Raw genomic sequence first — 15838 nt, 5'->3', positions numbered from 1 at the left:
TTCCTCATTCGAGGTCTGAGCCAAACAGAGGGAAGTGTTAAAGGAGAAGAAAATATAGGAATTCCTCAAGGAGATGATCGAATTCCCTGCATTTAAAGCTCCTTTCATGGCCTCAGATGTCCCAAAGCCCTTTACAGAAAATGAAGGACTTTTGAAGTGTAGTCACTGCTGTAATGTAGGAAACACAGCAGCCAATTTGCGCACAGCAAGGTGCCACAAACAGCAATGTGATGATGACCAGATAATCTGTTTTTAGGAGTTGGTTGAGTAATAAATATTGGCCAGGAGAGAACTCCCCTGCTCTTCTTCGCAAGCATGCCATGGGATGTTTTACATCCACCCGAGAGGGCAGACACACCAGTGCAGTATTGAGGGAGTTCTGCACTGTCAGAGGTACCACCTTTCAGCTGAAACATTGGACCGAGGATCCGTCTGCCCTCTCAGGTGGACTAAAGATCCCATGGCACTATTTCAAAGAAGAGCAGGGGTTCTGGCCAATATTTATCCCTCAACCAACATCACTTAAAAAAAAAACCCAGATTATCTGGTCATTATTTCATTGTTCTTATTAGATATTTGTATACCAAGGGACTTGAGGGATATGGAGATAGTGTAGGAAAGTGGAGATGAGGAAGAAGATCAGCCATGATCTTATTGAATGGTGGAGCATGCTCGAAGGGCCGAATGGCCTACTGCTGCTCCTATTTCTTATGTTCATTGCTGTTTGTGGGACCTTGCTGTGCACAAATTGGCTGCCGCATTTCCTACATTACAACAGCGACTACAATTCAAAAGTACATCATTGGCTGTAAAGCACTTTGGGACATCCTGAGGTCGTGAAAGGAGCTTTAAAAATACAAGTCTTTCTCCTTCAATTGTAGCACTGGTACCAGATTCCTAACTGACCCAGGGAACAGGCCAGGGATTGAACCTGGATTTTCCTTGGCCCCAAGACTCAGTCACCATTTGGATCAGGTACTGGGCAACTGAAAGTGCCAGTGAATAATGTACTTCACCAAGAGTCAGTGCCTTCAGGGAGAAAAGGGGGAATGGGGAGAGGGAGAGCATATAAATATATAATAAAAGTAAATGAGGCCTCCTGACATTGCTCAGATTTTGCAACAGTAGCAGTTCCTGGATGAGGTTCCTCAAAAGGCTGCAACAGCATTGTTTTGTTGAATAATTTTTCTAAAAAAAAGACATCAGGAAATCATGTGAGAAGAGTTTTTCGGTTTCTATCTATCTTGGGGGGATGATGATATGAGAAAACAGGCTTGTGCTCATCTCCAGACAAACTACAGACTGGCTTATGACCCTAATAAGGGAAGAACTGCAGCTGTTTCTTCAAATAAAACCTCAGGCAGCCTCCTGAACCTCTCCATTTCCAATCAATGAACAGATGTGGACCCCGAATATCCACCGGGTGAGGGAGGAGCAGCGCCATATCCTGGCATAAGAGTCAAGGTGCGCCCGCCCGAGACCTCTGGCACTGACCCCCAGGAATCTTCGCAGGCTCGTGGAAGCGGGAGGGGAGGGAGTTTCCCTCGATATGCCTGCCTATGCGGAACCAGTACTGGATCTCAAGCACCCACTATTATAAACAGGAAGGCTGGCAGAGGTAGCGGAGATGGGGGAGGGGGGGGAGGGGAGGATAGAGAAATGTGTGTTGGGGTCTACCACCACTCGGAAACAATAGAGAGCTGCCCACAGCTTTAGAAAGGGGGAGTCGCTTTTAAAAAAAAAATGTAATTAAAAAAAAATCCATCTTTCTTCAGGGGTCCAAGCCACAATCTTGGCATGAACCCTTTCTCCTCCCCCCACCTCACCCTCAGGTGGGCTCCACAGGTGCTAGCCATCAGCGAGATACACCTGGTCTGACCAGGTGTACCTTTACTAACCCTACCCCTGGTCCCTTTGAGGCCCTGGGCTGTGGGAGCTTCTGCTGAATTCTATCAAAGCGGAATTGGGCATATATTTGAAAAGGAAAGATTTGCAGAGCTATGGGGAAAGGGCAGGGGAGTGGGACGTGTTAGATATCTCTTTCAAAGAGCTCACGGGCATGATGAGCACGGGTTTTCAGGGGACCCAACTGTCCCGCCAACTCTTTCCAATCAACTGAAGCGTGCCTGTCCCGAGACAAGTGAGGAGAGCTCGGAGTGAGTTGCTACTTACTTGTGGAGTAATTTCACCCAGTCAAAGTAATACAAATGTCACCTAAGGCTCATTGCTTAGAGTGCTGTTAAATACGCTCCCAAGACTGGTACAATATACCTGGGCCATTAAATTTCATGTACTCTACAAAAATACCCCAAGTTCCTGAAACTGATCCCGACAGCCACTATCTCCGAGTCATAGCTTCCCTTACTGCAGCTCTCGTGATATGTAACCAGCTGATTCCCTGCGCCATCTCACGTAGACTAAAGTAATAAATTATTGTGATGAAAGGTCATCGAGCTGAAACGTAAACTCTGTTTCTCTCGTCACAGATGCTGCCTGACCTGCTGAATTTCTCCAGCATTTTGTTTTTATTTCAGATTTCCAGTATCTGCAGTATTTTCTTTTTGTAATAAATTATTGGCCCGTTCTCCCCCAATCACCCGCCATAACTGCGGAAAGAGCTGAAAGAAGCTGTGCCATTTCTCTGGGAATTCTGCCGAATTTACAGCGGGAGAATCCCCAGCAGAACTTCCAGGTCATTATGTCTCTCTGCCGGTCTCCTACTTAGCCTCTTTCTGTCTCCTTCTCTCCGTCCTTCTCTTTGACTTCCACTTGTTGTCTCCCTCTTTCTCTCTCTGTATGGCTTCCAGACACACTAGTTGTTGCCTCTGTGTCTCTCAGTTTACACAGATGCTAGTTCATGGGGTTGGGGCAGTTGAGGTCTGTCTCCACTTTTTAGATTCCCCTCTCACTTTGTGCCCTCTCTCATTGGCAATCACTTCTTGCCCAAGAGGCTGGTAAGACTGCCTCTGCCATGCTGACTCTGCCATGAATGCTGGAAGCTGTAGACAAGTTTCACATGTACCCCCGCAGAGTTTCAAGCCCACCCCAGTATGAACAACGTCTTTTCTGCTCAGCAGATTCCCCCCCAACCCCCACACATCACTGAAGACCCTGCTGAGAATAGATTCAGATTCACCGCAAACGTTCAAATGGAAGCGGGATGAGTTCCTGGAGGAGGCCGATAGTGCCGAGTACAAAGATAGGGCGAGATGCTGGTGATACACCTCCTGGTCACCCTTATCTCCTGAAACTCGATTTTAAATGGTCTTTGGCGGTCAGAGAGGAATTTATTACAATTCCATTTTCTCCTGAATTGACCTAGGCCTCTCCCAGGAGATTAGATAGACGGCTGCTGTTGGGTGCATTGCACTGGGGTTGTGTTGCAACATGGCAGAATAGAACAGACTCAGCTGTTTTTTTTGGATGTTCACATTGAAGGAATCTCGGGCAGAAATCACATCTCGCTGCCGGTGGAGTACCAATGCTAACTCCTTTTTACAATCTGTCCTGACCATTTCAGCGCAACCAAATCACAGCGATCCGGACGTCAACTGAGAAAACACCAGCCGCGAGAAAACTAAAACAGCCAATGCCAGCTCAGTGCCAAATGCAGTGCTGTAGTAGCCCTCGATGGTCCAGACTAGGGAATTAATAATAATAAAGCAACCAGGGTTCCTGCTAATGAACCGTCCAGTGGCCCTTCCTGGAAAGTGTGAGAAGGACAGGACTTGTTGTGGTTGTAAGAAAAATCAGAAGGTTTCTCAGCCAAACCAAGCCCCTCCTTTCAGTGCATTCATTCTCCCATTATGACATCTAACTGCATTTTCAACAACTTGTTGCCTTCATTCAAAAGCAAAGTACTGCAGCTGCTGGAAATCTGAAATAAAAACAGAAAATGCTGGAAATACTCAGCAGGTCAGGCAGCATCTGTGGAGAGAGAAACAAGAGTTAATGTTTCAGGTCGATGACCCTGTGTTGAAACGTTAACTCTGTTTCTCTCTCTACAGATGTTGCCTGACCTGCAGAGTATTTCCAACATTTTCTGTTTGTGTTGCCTTTATTGCCTTGTTCAGTAGATTGTTCAAAACAGTTATCATTCTTTGAAAGCCTCCCATGGTTGGCACTCACTGCTGCACATGGAGGATGGGCCGCTAGGCAGTGTACTGGAGAGCTCCTGACCCCTATGGAACTGTACCCCAGCAACAAGTCAGGGCCTCCAGGACACCTCCCAAAACCGTGAAGGGCAAGATCAGCAGGCACATGGGAACGCCACCACCTCCAAGTTCCCCTCCAACCCCACTTGGAAATATAGTTGCCTTTCCTTCATGGTCACTGGGTCAAAATCCTGGAACTCCCTACCAAACGGCATTACCTTCCCCGCACAGATTGCAGCGGTTCAAGACGGCGGCCCACCACCACCTTCTCAAGGGCAACCAGAGATGGGCAATAAATTTTGGCCCTGCTAGTGACGCCCATAGAATGAGAATGAAAAAGAACCAGTGGGGAAGAGAAATTGTGGGGAAAAACAAGAACCAAATTTACTGGAGTATGAAGAGGCAAATCAACTATGGGGTTCTAGAGGAAGCTGAACATCAGAACGTGCACACGTACAGAAGAAGCACAGACATTCGTGCATACACACATGGCCTTTGTGAGAACACAGCCTTTTCATCTCCCTCACCTCTCCAGAGCAGCCTTCCTTCCGCATGTAGCTCCTGATGCAGGTCCATATTTTACTCTTTGACAGCATTGCGCCTCCTGTGGCCACCTCAAAGTTCTCATAGCTGCCGTACATCTTCACCACACTCTTCATGATCCGTACAGCCTAGAAGAGAGACAAGGGAATGGGATTGTGGTTACTCCGCAGCGTCTCATTCAGAATCTTCCCCAGTTATTGGTCTCCCCTCTGATCTTGTAAGAGTTTCTACCTATCTGAAGGAGGATCCCTGAATTCCTACTGAACTCTTCTGAGGATGGGGGTCTGTCAAGGAGTCAGTAAGCTGTTAAATATTTCTCCTTGGTTATCTCCAGCTCAGTGAATACGTACAAAGCAAGCTGTGGTACTGAGCTCTGCAGACCAGGAGGTCGCAGTCCCATGCAGAGGTAGACAATATCAATTTGAGTTGAGGGGAGAGCGCTATAATGGCCTCGGTGTCCTGATGCTCAGAAGGGCAAAAGAAAACAGAATCAGCCGTGGTTTTCACTGCTGAGTCCTGCCCAGTGACGATTGCTGGACAAAATACATATGTACAACCATTGGGGGTGTGGGAAGATATTCACTATTAAAATCATAAATACATCTATTATACATATCAACAGGTAGTACCCTTGCTTATGCGTCAATGGTTAAAGTCCCACTCCAGAGACTTGAGTAATATTCTAGGCTGACACTCCAGTGCAGTGCCGAGAGAGTGTTGCATAGTCAGAGGTGCTGACTTTCGGATCAGACGGTAAATCAAGGCCCCGTCTGCCCTCTCAGGTGAATGCAAAGGATCCTGTGGCACTATTTCAAAGAGCAGGGGAGTTCTTCCAATGTTCTGGCCAATGTTTACCCCTCAACCAACATCACTAAAACAGATTCTCGGTTATTATCTCATTGCTGTTTGTGGGAGCTTACCATGTAAAAATTAGCTACAGTGTTTTCCTACATTACAACAGTGACTACCGATGTTCCCACTAATTTTTTTTGGGGTGCGTGGTCCCTTTAAGGGGCAGGCGGCCCATTCGAATTACCGTGCATGCGCAGCTTTTGCCATTAGAACTCCGTTGAGTCGGCTGCGTGGGAGCTGCAGATCACTGCATGGCTGTGCAGCTTACAGGGAACATTGGTGACTACACTTCAAAAGTACTTCATTGGCTGTAAAGCACTTTCAGACATCCTTAAGGTCGTGAAAGACGCTGTATAAATGCCAGTTCTTTCTTTGTTTATATACCGAGAGGGGAAGAGTCCAAATAAACAATTTGTGGTATAACTAGAAAACAATTAAATGCCTTCAAATATACAAGAAACTACAGAAAAAAAGGGACAGCATTTTATAGAAACAAATACTGATCACTAATAAAGAGCAAGAGGCAGGGGCCTAGAAATTCAGTGGGCCTTGCGCCCACTTAGCGCCTAAAGAGGTCTTTTGCGCCGGCGGGGTGGTAGCGCGGAAATTGAGTGCAGCGGTATTGGCGGCGGTAGCCGTTAGCGCTGTGCCGGGACCGATGACGTCATCGGTGTGCGCGGTGGCCCGTAACGCCCCGAAACCGCGCCGATCCCCATATTTATTTGCGTCCGCCTCCTCCGAAGCGGGCGCAAACAGCGACCAGAAAACGGGGCCGTCCTGCTGCCATAGTGGGGCGCTTTAAAGCGGAAGGTGCGGCCGGCCGCTTTTTCGGCGGCCGCCTGCCCGCACCTCCTTCCCGGCCTCCTCCACCCCCACCGCGGCATTGCCGGCTGGTTTCCGTGGAGCCCGGCACTTCTCCGTTGTGCCGGGCTCTTTTGCCGGCACTCGCGATCGGGGCTCCGGCCGTTGCAGGCACCTCCCCCTTAAGAGAAGGAGGAGGCCTGCAGTACCGCAGCCTGCCGCACTGCATCGGGTGGCACTGCGGCAACTAGCGCGCCGATATTCAGTTGCAGCGCCCCAAACGGAGGCGGGCACACCCTGGTATAGCGCCCGCTTCCGAATTGGGGCGCAGAAGACGAATATACGGCGTGCGCTAATGCCTCCCCGCCCAGCGCTAACTTTTGGGCGCGAGCGAGCTGCCCGCGCCCAAGTGAATTTCTAGGCCGTAGTGTTTAAACAAAGAGTAGGTGAATAGACAGACTAGAAATCTGCAGCATAGAGAGAGACACACAGACAGAGATAGCGAGACAGCGAGAGAGAGAGACAGGGAGAGAGCAAGACCAACAGACAGAAAGAGACAGAGAGAGAGAGACTGAGAGAGCAAGACAGAGAAAAATGGAGACAGATGGGCAGAGACAGTAAAAGACAGATGGAGACACAGGCAGAGGTAGATAGCGAGAAACACACAGGTGCACATATATATATATATATACACACACACACACACAAATTGAAATAAATGTAAGCCCTATACCACCAATTCAATGCTGAGGTCGCACTGTAGGTATTCGGGTTCACCTATGTAGGTATTGGATGAATTCCTACTTAATAATCGAGTCCGACTTCAGGAGAAACAATTAAATTGTTCTTTAATGCAGGAACAGATGAATACAAGCAGGTTGCCGAGATCGGTACAGGAGAGCCATGCAGTAGGTCTTATCCGGACGGAGATGCCACGAGGACTGAATAGGCAGTCCCGTGGATTGCGTGATGACGTCATCGCGTTCTTCCCACGCTTGGGTAGTCACGTGACTTGCGTGATGATGTCATCGCGTTTGCCCGCACTTGGGACGGTCACGTGATGTGCGACGTGACGTCATCGCGTTAACCCGTGTCATCGCGTTCGCCCGCGCTCCCAAAGGAGGAAAGTCCACACCGGCTACATCGTTAAAGGGAATTATGTCCGGTAAGTAAGGGCCACTCGATAGTACCGCTACATGCGCCCCCCCAGAATTCGCTTTAACGGTCGGCGTCAAACGATGAGATGGTCTGACGAGCCTGTCCGAACGACTCCTGTAGTCTCGAGACGGAGACTGCTGGGTGGCTGACGGCCTAGCGGGCGGTCGTACTTGGGTTGGCGTAATGACGATGGGTGGTCGGTGGTCTCGGCGGTCGTGCTGTCTCAACTTGGCAGGCGAGGTCCAAATATGTGCTGGTCGTGAGCGGATCCTTGCGTGCGTCGTGGCGGATAAAACATATCCAGCCTTGTGAAGGACCGTGGCGCCATGGCGAATAAAACGTATTCAGCCATGCGAAGGACCGTGGAAGCGTTTGACCTCTGTAGCTCGTGGTTCGAAGCGGGCACCGGGGCAAAACAGCTGGCCGCATCATAGAGACTGGCAGGTTGGGCAGACGCGGACCATGGCTCTGTCATTGTTGAGAAAAGGTCCCCAGTCTGACAAAATCTGCAGGAACGCCAAACGGGTGATCCAGGAGGAAAAAAACGTGGGTCTGGGCAGGTCGGTGAACTTGCCGACAGGCGAGCGAACTCTCCAGCAGTCGGGAACGCACGGAACGGTGCGTGCCGTAGTGCTACTACAGTAACACAGAAGAGAGTGAACCGTTGCTGCGTTGATCAGTGATCGGTGATGACAGCAATTTTCGCATGGCCAATCGCGGCCGCGGGATGCCCGTTGGACCCGTCCTCAATGGTCGCAGCATCAGTAGATGTTTGCTTTTGTTGAGGGGAAAACTGGAGAGAGGGCAGCAACGCTTCCAGTTGTTGTTGATTGCGGTAGGGGGAAAAACTGCTGGGAGGGCAGCAACGCTTCTAGTTGTTGTTGATTGCGGTGGGGGAAAAACTGCCGGGAGGGCGACAACGCTTCTAGTTGTTGTTGATTTCGGTAGGGGGAAAAACTGCCGGGAGGGCGGCAACGCTTCGCCGTTGCGCCGAAAAGCGTGGTAGAAAAGACAGACCAGCAGGCTGACGGGCTGGTGCGGCATCGGCGGGGGATGGGTCCTCGTGGTTTGCGAGGGGCGAGTCCTCGTGGGTTGCGAGTCCTCGTGGGTTGCGAGGGGCGAGTCCTCGTGGGTTGCGAGGGGTGGTTTGCGAGGACTGAGTCTTCATGGCCTCTCTGCCAGGGCGCGGCTCTGATCCTGTGAGCCCATAAATGTGCTGTACCCGTGCTGTGAGGGTGTTATACTTGCTGTTCTGCCGTGGGGTTGTTGAAGAGACCGACGCTCCGAAAGTCGGTAGAGCTGTCAAAAACGGAGACCGTATCAAGGTACGTGGTCTGCACCGTATTGATGTTGCACAAGGCGAACGGGGCTTCTACCAGGATAAAGCACGAGGGCGGTTGTTGCTCCCAGTGTTGCGGTAGCTGAGCGTAATGGCTGTTGCTTCCAGGCGTGCTTCTTTCGTGAAAGACGTTCACGAAAAATCGGGGTCCGGCTGCGCTGCTTTCGTGAAAAACGTTCACGAAAAACGGGGTCACCAATGTAGGTATTGATGAGCTCCCGTCCTCATGTCGTTGGTCACCAATTGTAGGAATTGGTGTTCGTCGGTTGTTGTTTGTCGGTTGTTGTTCGACTTCTGTGAAACATTCACAGAGACGGGGTTCAGGCTGTGCGCTTCCTCCGTGAAAAACGTTCACGGAGACGGGGTAACCAATTGTAGGTATTCGGGTTCACCTATGTATGTATTGGACGAATTCCTACTTAATAATTGAGTTCGACTTCAGGAGAAACAATCAAATAGTTCTTTAATGCAGGAACAGATGAATACAAGCAGGCTGCCGACATCGGTACAGGAGAGCCATGCAGTAGGTCTTATCCGGACGGAGACGCCACGAGGACGGAGTAGGCAGTCCCGTGGATTGCGTGATGACGTCATCGCGTTCTTCCCGTGCTTGAGTAGTCATGTGACTTGCGTGATGACGTCATCGTGTTTGCCCGTGCTTGGAGCGGTCACATGATATGCGACGTGACGTCATCGCGTTAACCCGCGTCATCACGTTCGCCCGCGCTCCCAAAGGAGGAAAGCCCCACGCCGGCTACATTGTTAAAGGGAATTATGTCCGGTAAGTAAGGGACACTCGGTAGTACCGTTACAGCACAATAATTGAAATAATTTACCTCACTACAATTTTTATTAAACTCTTTTCTTAATCTATGCTCCTTGACCCGCTGTCTATCTGGTTTTGGACTGGACAAAGGGTGACAACCAAAGGGCACTGATGCCAATTGCAGTCGCTCCACTGGCACCCAAGCCAGGTTCTGTGAACACAGCAAAGACCAATGGCAAAATGTGGCACTTTCACCACTGTAAACCTCGGCTACCCATTGATCAAACCCATTGAGCCATCAGGGCAGCTCAAAGAGAATTACAGCCATCAAACTGGGCTCCATTAAAGACAACCTACCATCAATAAGCTTTAAGCAGTTAATCCAATTTTCCTGTCAGTATCAAGTTTTCTGCAAGTTGCAGTTTGGCATTAATCCTCAAATTGAATTACATGTGAAACTGTGGATCATTTCAAGACAGATTATAAAGTCGACAGCAGCAGCTGAGCAACTAGACATCGGAGAAATAAGTTATTGCATTAAACTAACACCCAGACAGAAACTGCAATAAACCAACACCCAGGCAGAAACTGCATTAAACTAACACCCAGACAGAAACTGCATTAAACTAACACCCAGACAGAAACTGCATTAAACTAACACCCAGACAGAAACTGCAATAAACCAACACCCAGACAGAAACTGCATTAAACTAACACCCAGACAGAAACTGCATTAAACTAACACCCAGACAGAAACTGCATTAAACTAACACCCAGACAGAAACTGCAATAAAGCAACACCTAGACAGAAACTGCATTAAACCAACACCCAGACAGAAACTGCATTAAACTAACACCCAGACAGAAACTGCATTAAACTAACACCCAGTCAGAAACTGCATTAAACTAACAACCAGACAGAAACTGCATTAAACTAACAACCATCCTGAAACTGCAGTAAACTAACACCCAGACAGAAACTGCATTAAACTAACACCCAGACAGACACTGCATTAAACGAACACCCAGACAGAAACTGTATTAAACGAACAATCATCCAGAAATTGCATTAAACAACCATCCTGAAACTGCAGTAAACTAACACCCAGACAGAAACTGCAGTAAACTAACACCCAGACAGACACTGCATTAAACGAACACCCAGACAGACACTGCATTAAACGAACACCCAGACAGAAACAGTATTAAACGAACACCCAGACAGAAACTGCATTAAACTAAAAACCATCCAGAAACTGCATTAAACTAACACCGAGACAGAAACTGCATTAAACTTACAACCAGACAGAAACTGCATTAAACGAACACCCAGAGAAACTGCATTAAACTAACAACCAGACAGAAATTGCATTAAAGTAACACCCATCCAGAAACTGCATTAAACTAACAGCCATCCAGAAACTGCATTAAACTAACAACCATCTTGAAACTGCATTAAACGAACACCCAGACAGAAACTGCATTAAACTAACAACCATCCTGAAACTGCATTACACTAACACCCAGACAGAAACTGCATTAAACTAACAACCAGACAGAAATTGCATTAAAGGAACACACAGACAGAAATTGCATTAAACTAACACCCAGACAAAAACAGCATTAAATGAAAACCCAGACAGAAATTGCATTAAACTAACACCCAGACAAAAACAGCATTAAACGAAAACCCAGACAGAAATTGCATTAAACTAACACCCAGACAGAAACTGCATTAAACGAACACCCAGCCATAAATTGCATTAAACTAACAACCATCCTAAAACTGCATTAAACTAACACCTAGACAGAAACTGCATTAAATTAACAACCAGACAGAACCTGCATTAAACTAACACCCAGACAGAAACTGCATTAAACTAACACTCAGGCAGAAACTGCATTAAACAAACACCCAGACAGAAATTGCATTAAACTAACACCCAGACAGAAACTGCATTAAACAAACACCTAGAAAGAAATTGCATTAAACTAACAACCAGAAAGAAACTGCATTAAAATAACACCCAGATCTAAATTACATTGAACTAACACCCAGTCAGAAACTGCATTAAATGAACACCCAGACAGAAATTGCAGTAAACTAACACCCAGACAGAAACTGCATTAAACTAACACCCAGACAGAAACTGCATTAAACGAACACCCAGACAGAAACTGCATTAAACGAACACCCAGACAGAAAGTGCATTAAACGTACACCCAGACAGAAACTGCATTAAACGAACACCGAGACAGAAACAGCATTAAACGAACGCCCAGAGAGAAACTGCATTAAATTAACACCCAGACAGAAACTGAATTAAAAGAACACCCAGATCGAAACTGCATTAAACGAACACCCAGCTATAAATTGCATTAAACTAACAACCATCCAGAAACTGCACTAAATGAACACCCAGACAGAAACTGCATTAAACTAACACCCAGAGAGAAACTGTATTAAACTAACACCCAGACAGAAACTGCATTAAACTAACACCCAGAGAGAAACTGCATTAAACAAACACCCAGACAGAAACTGCATTAAACTAACACCCAGAGAGAAACTGTATTAAACTAACACCCATACAGAAACTGCATTAAACTAACACCCAGGCAGTAACTGCATTAAACTAACACCCAGAGAGAAACTGCATTAAACAAACACCCAGACAGTAACTGCATTAAACTAACACCCAGACAGAAACTGCATTAAACTAACAACCATCCAGGAACTGCATTAAACTAACAACCAGACAGAAACTGTGTTACGTCTGGGTATAATAAGATACAGACTGCAGCAGAAATGGTACAACAGGTGTTTACTCAACGTGGCTCACAGTTGAATTGGCTGTACAGATTACTACTCAGTGCTATATATAGGTGTGGTTACCGCTGGTACTACAGTATACATGAGCTGTAAAAAGTAGTTCCCCCCCTTAAAGGTATATACATTACAATTCCTCCCCTTTTAGATTAACAGTACCATAACACTCATTTAACAATTAAATATCAAACTAATTACAATTAACACTTTTAACATGCAACATTAGCTGAAAATAGTCTATTTATATATTCAGTCTTTGGGGAGGCCTCCTGATCCTTTCTGCATAGCGCCTTTCCCGAGTGTCTTGCTCTTGGTGCGGAGGCGATTCTGGCCCCCTGTCGTCGGTTGGTTCATCAGCTTCCGATGCTACTGTTTCTGGGGTAGATGCGACCTGTACGTCGGGTTCATCACCAGGTACGTATGGGCGAGGCATGGGGTTGACTTGTTTCTGTGACTCTAGGATCTGGTCAGCATGGCGTCTCACGATGCTCTCCCCAACGTCCACTGTGTACATTAGTGGGCCCTGCCGTGTGCATATCGTTCCTGGCTGCCATTTTTCTGTTCGGTAGTCGCGGGCCAAGACTGGTTGCCCTACATTGAAGCTCCTTGTTGGCTTCTCATGGATGTGCTGGAATTGCTTACTCTCAACATCTCTTCGCACGTTTGGTCTGAGCAAATCCAGGTGAGATCTTAACCTTCGGTTAAAGAACATCATGGCTGGGGCCTGGTTGGTGACTGCATGTGTCGCATTCCGGTAGGCGAACAGGAAATTGTCCACCTTGTGCTGCAGCGGAATGTTGTCATTGTACATAGCCTTTATTGCCTTCTTAAAGGTTTGTATGAACCTCTCAGCCAATCCATTTGTGGCTGGATGATACGGGGCGGATGTGTAATGCCTTACCCCATTCTTTTTCAAGAACCTCCGGAACTCTTCGGACACAAACTGTGGTCCGTTGTCGGAGCAAATCTGTTCTGGCAAGCCATTCCTGGCAAAAATGGTCCGTAGGACTGCAATAGTTTTCTCCGTGGTGGTGGAGGACATTTTGATGAACTCAGGCCATTTTGAGTGCGCATCCACGGCTATTAAAAACATTGAGTCCATGAATGGACCAGCAAAATCAATATGCACCCGTTGCCATGGAGATGAGGGCCACTCCCATGAGTGTAGATGGGCCTGTGGTGGTGCATTTTGGACTTTCTGGCATCCTGAGCAGCTCTTTGTCAGGTCCTCGATTTGTTTATCGATTCCCGGCCACCACACATAAGCCCTGGCTAGGCTTTTCATTTTTACCCCTCCCAGATGACCCTCATGAAGCTCATTGAGCACTCTATCCCTTAACATGGGTGGAATTACCACTCGGGATCCACACATCAAGGTCCCCCGGCACACTGACAGCTGTTCTCTCCTTGTCGAGAATGCTGGCAACAGTGAGTCGCCATGTGCTGGCCATCCCATCCTCGTCGCCAATGTTACGTCTGGGTATAATAAGATACAGACTGCAGCAGAAACGGTACAACAGGTGTTTACTCAACGTGGCTCACAGTTGAACTGACTGTACAGATTACTACTCAGTGCTATATACAGGTGTGGTCACTGCCAGTACTACAGTATACATGAGGTGTAAAAAGTAGTTCCCCCCTTAAAAGGTATACACATTACAATTTGCATGAAACTAACACCCAGTCAGAAACTGCATTAAACTAACAACCAGACAGAAACTGCATTAAACTAACACCCAGTCAGAAACTGCATTAAACTAACAACCAGACAGAAACTGCATTAAACTAACAACCAGACAAAAACTGCATTAAAATAACACCCAGTCAGAAACTGCATTAAACCAACAGCCAGACAGAAACTGCATTAAACTAACAACCATCCAGAAACTGCATTAAACTAACACCCAGACCGAAACTGCATTAAACGAACACCCAGACCGAAACTGCATTAAACGAACAACCAGAGAGAAACTGCATTAAACTAACAACCATCCAGAAACTGCATTAAACTAACACCCAGACAGAAACTGCATTAAAGGAACACCCAGACAGAAACTGCATTAAACTAACAACCATCCAGAAACTACATTCAACTAACACACAGACAGAAATTGCATTAAACGAACACCCAGACAGAAACTGCATTAATCTAACACTCAGACAGAAACTGCATTAAACTAACAACCATCCTGAAACTGCATTACACTAACACCCAGACAGAAACTGCATTACACTAACAACCAGACAGAAATTGCATTAAACTAACACCCATCCAGGAACTGCATTAAACTAACACCCAGACAGAAACTGCATTAAAGGAACACACAGACAGAAATTGCATTAAACGAACACCCAGACAAAAACTGCATTAAACTAACAACCATCCTGAAACTGCATTAAACTAACAACCATCCAGAAACTGCATTAAACTAACACCCAGACAGAAACTGCATTAAATTACAACCAGACAGAACCTGCATTAAACTAACACTCAGGCAGAAACTGCATTAAACGAATACCCAGACAGAAATTGCATTAAACTAACACTCAGACAGAAACTGCATTAAAGAAACAACCATCCAGAAATTGCATTAAACGAACACACAGACAGAAACTGCATTAAACGAACATCTAGAAAGAAATTGCATTAAACTAACACCCAGACAGAAACTGCATTAAACTAACAACCTTCCAGAAACTGCATGAAACTAACAACCATCCAGGACATTAAACGAACACCCAGATCGAAATTGCATTAAACTAACAACCAGTCAGAAACTGCATTACACTAACACCCAGACAGAAACTGCATTTAACTAACAACCATCCAGAAACTGCATTAAACTAACAACCATCCAGAAACTGCATTAAATTAACACCCAGACAGAAACTGCATTAAACTAACACCCAGACAGAAACTGCATTAAACACCCAGACAGAAACTGCATTAAACTAACAACCATCCAGAAACTACATTCAACTAACACCCAGACAGAAACTGCATTAAACTAACACCCAGACAGAAACTGCATTAAACGAACACCCAGACCGAACTGCATTAAATGAACACCCAGCATAAATTGCATTAAACCAATAACCATCCCGAAACTGCATTAAACTAACAACCAGACAGAAACTGCATTAAACAAACAACCATCCAGAAACTACATTCAACTAACACCCAGACAGAAACTGCATTAAACTAACACCCAGACAGAAACTGCATTACACTAACAACCAGACAGAAATTGCATTAAACTAACACCCATCCAGGAACTGCATTAAACTAACACCCAGACAGAAACTGCATTAAAGGAACACACAGACAGAAATTGCATTAAACTAACACCCAGACAGAAACGGCATTAAACGAACACCTAGACAAAAACAGCATT

The 15838-nt window shown here is 46.5% G+C and overlaps 1 protein-coding gene across 1 annotated transcript in view; it reads right to left on the bottom strand.

The window, feature by feature from the left end:
- LOC147116245 (microtubule-associated tyrosine carboxypeptidase 1-like) overlaps positions 1-15838 on the bottom strand; it is a 118687-nt gene that overhangs the window by 69876 nt on the left and 32973 nt on the right. The window contains exon 3 of the mRNA XM_085991030.1: positions 4682-4825. Coding sequence (XP_085847156.1) covers positions 4682-4825 — 144 coding nt within the window. The remainder of the gene's footprint in view (positions 1-4681; positions 4826-15838) is intronic.

The sequence above is a fragment of the Somniosus microcephalus genome, chromosome 6 (genome assembly GCF_052327205.1).
Source record: "Somniosus microcephalus isolate GS21.2 chromosome 6, FLI_Smic_1.0, whole genome shotgun sequence".
NCBI lineage: Eukaryota > Metazoa > Chordata > Chondrichthyes > Squaliformes > Somniosidae > Somniosus > Somniosus microcephalus.
Note: the sequence above shows the minus strand (reverse complement) of the source record. Positions and strands in the feature narration are given on the sequence as shown.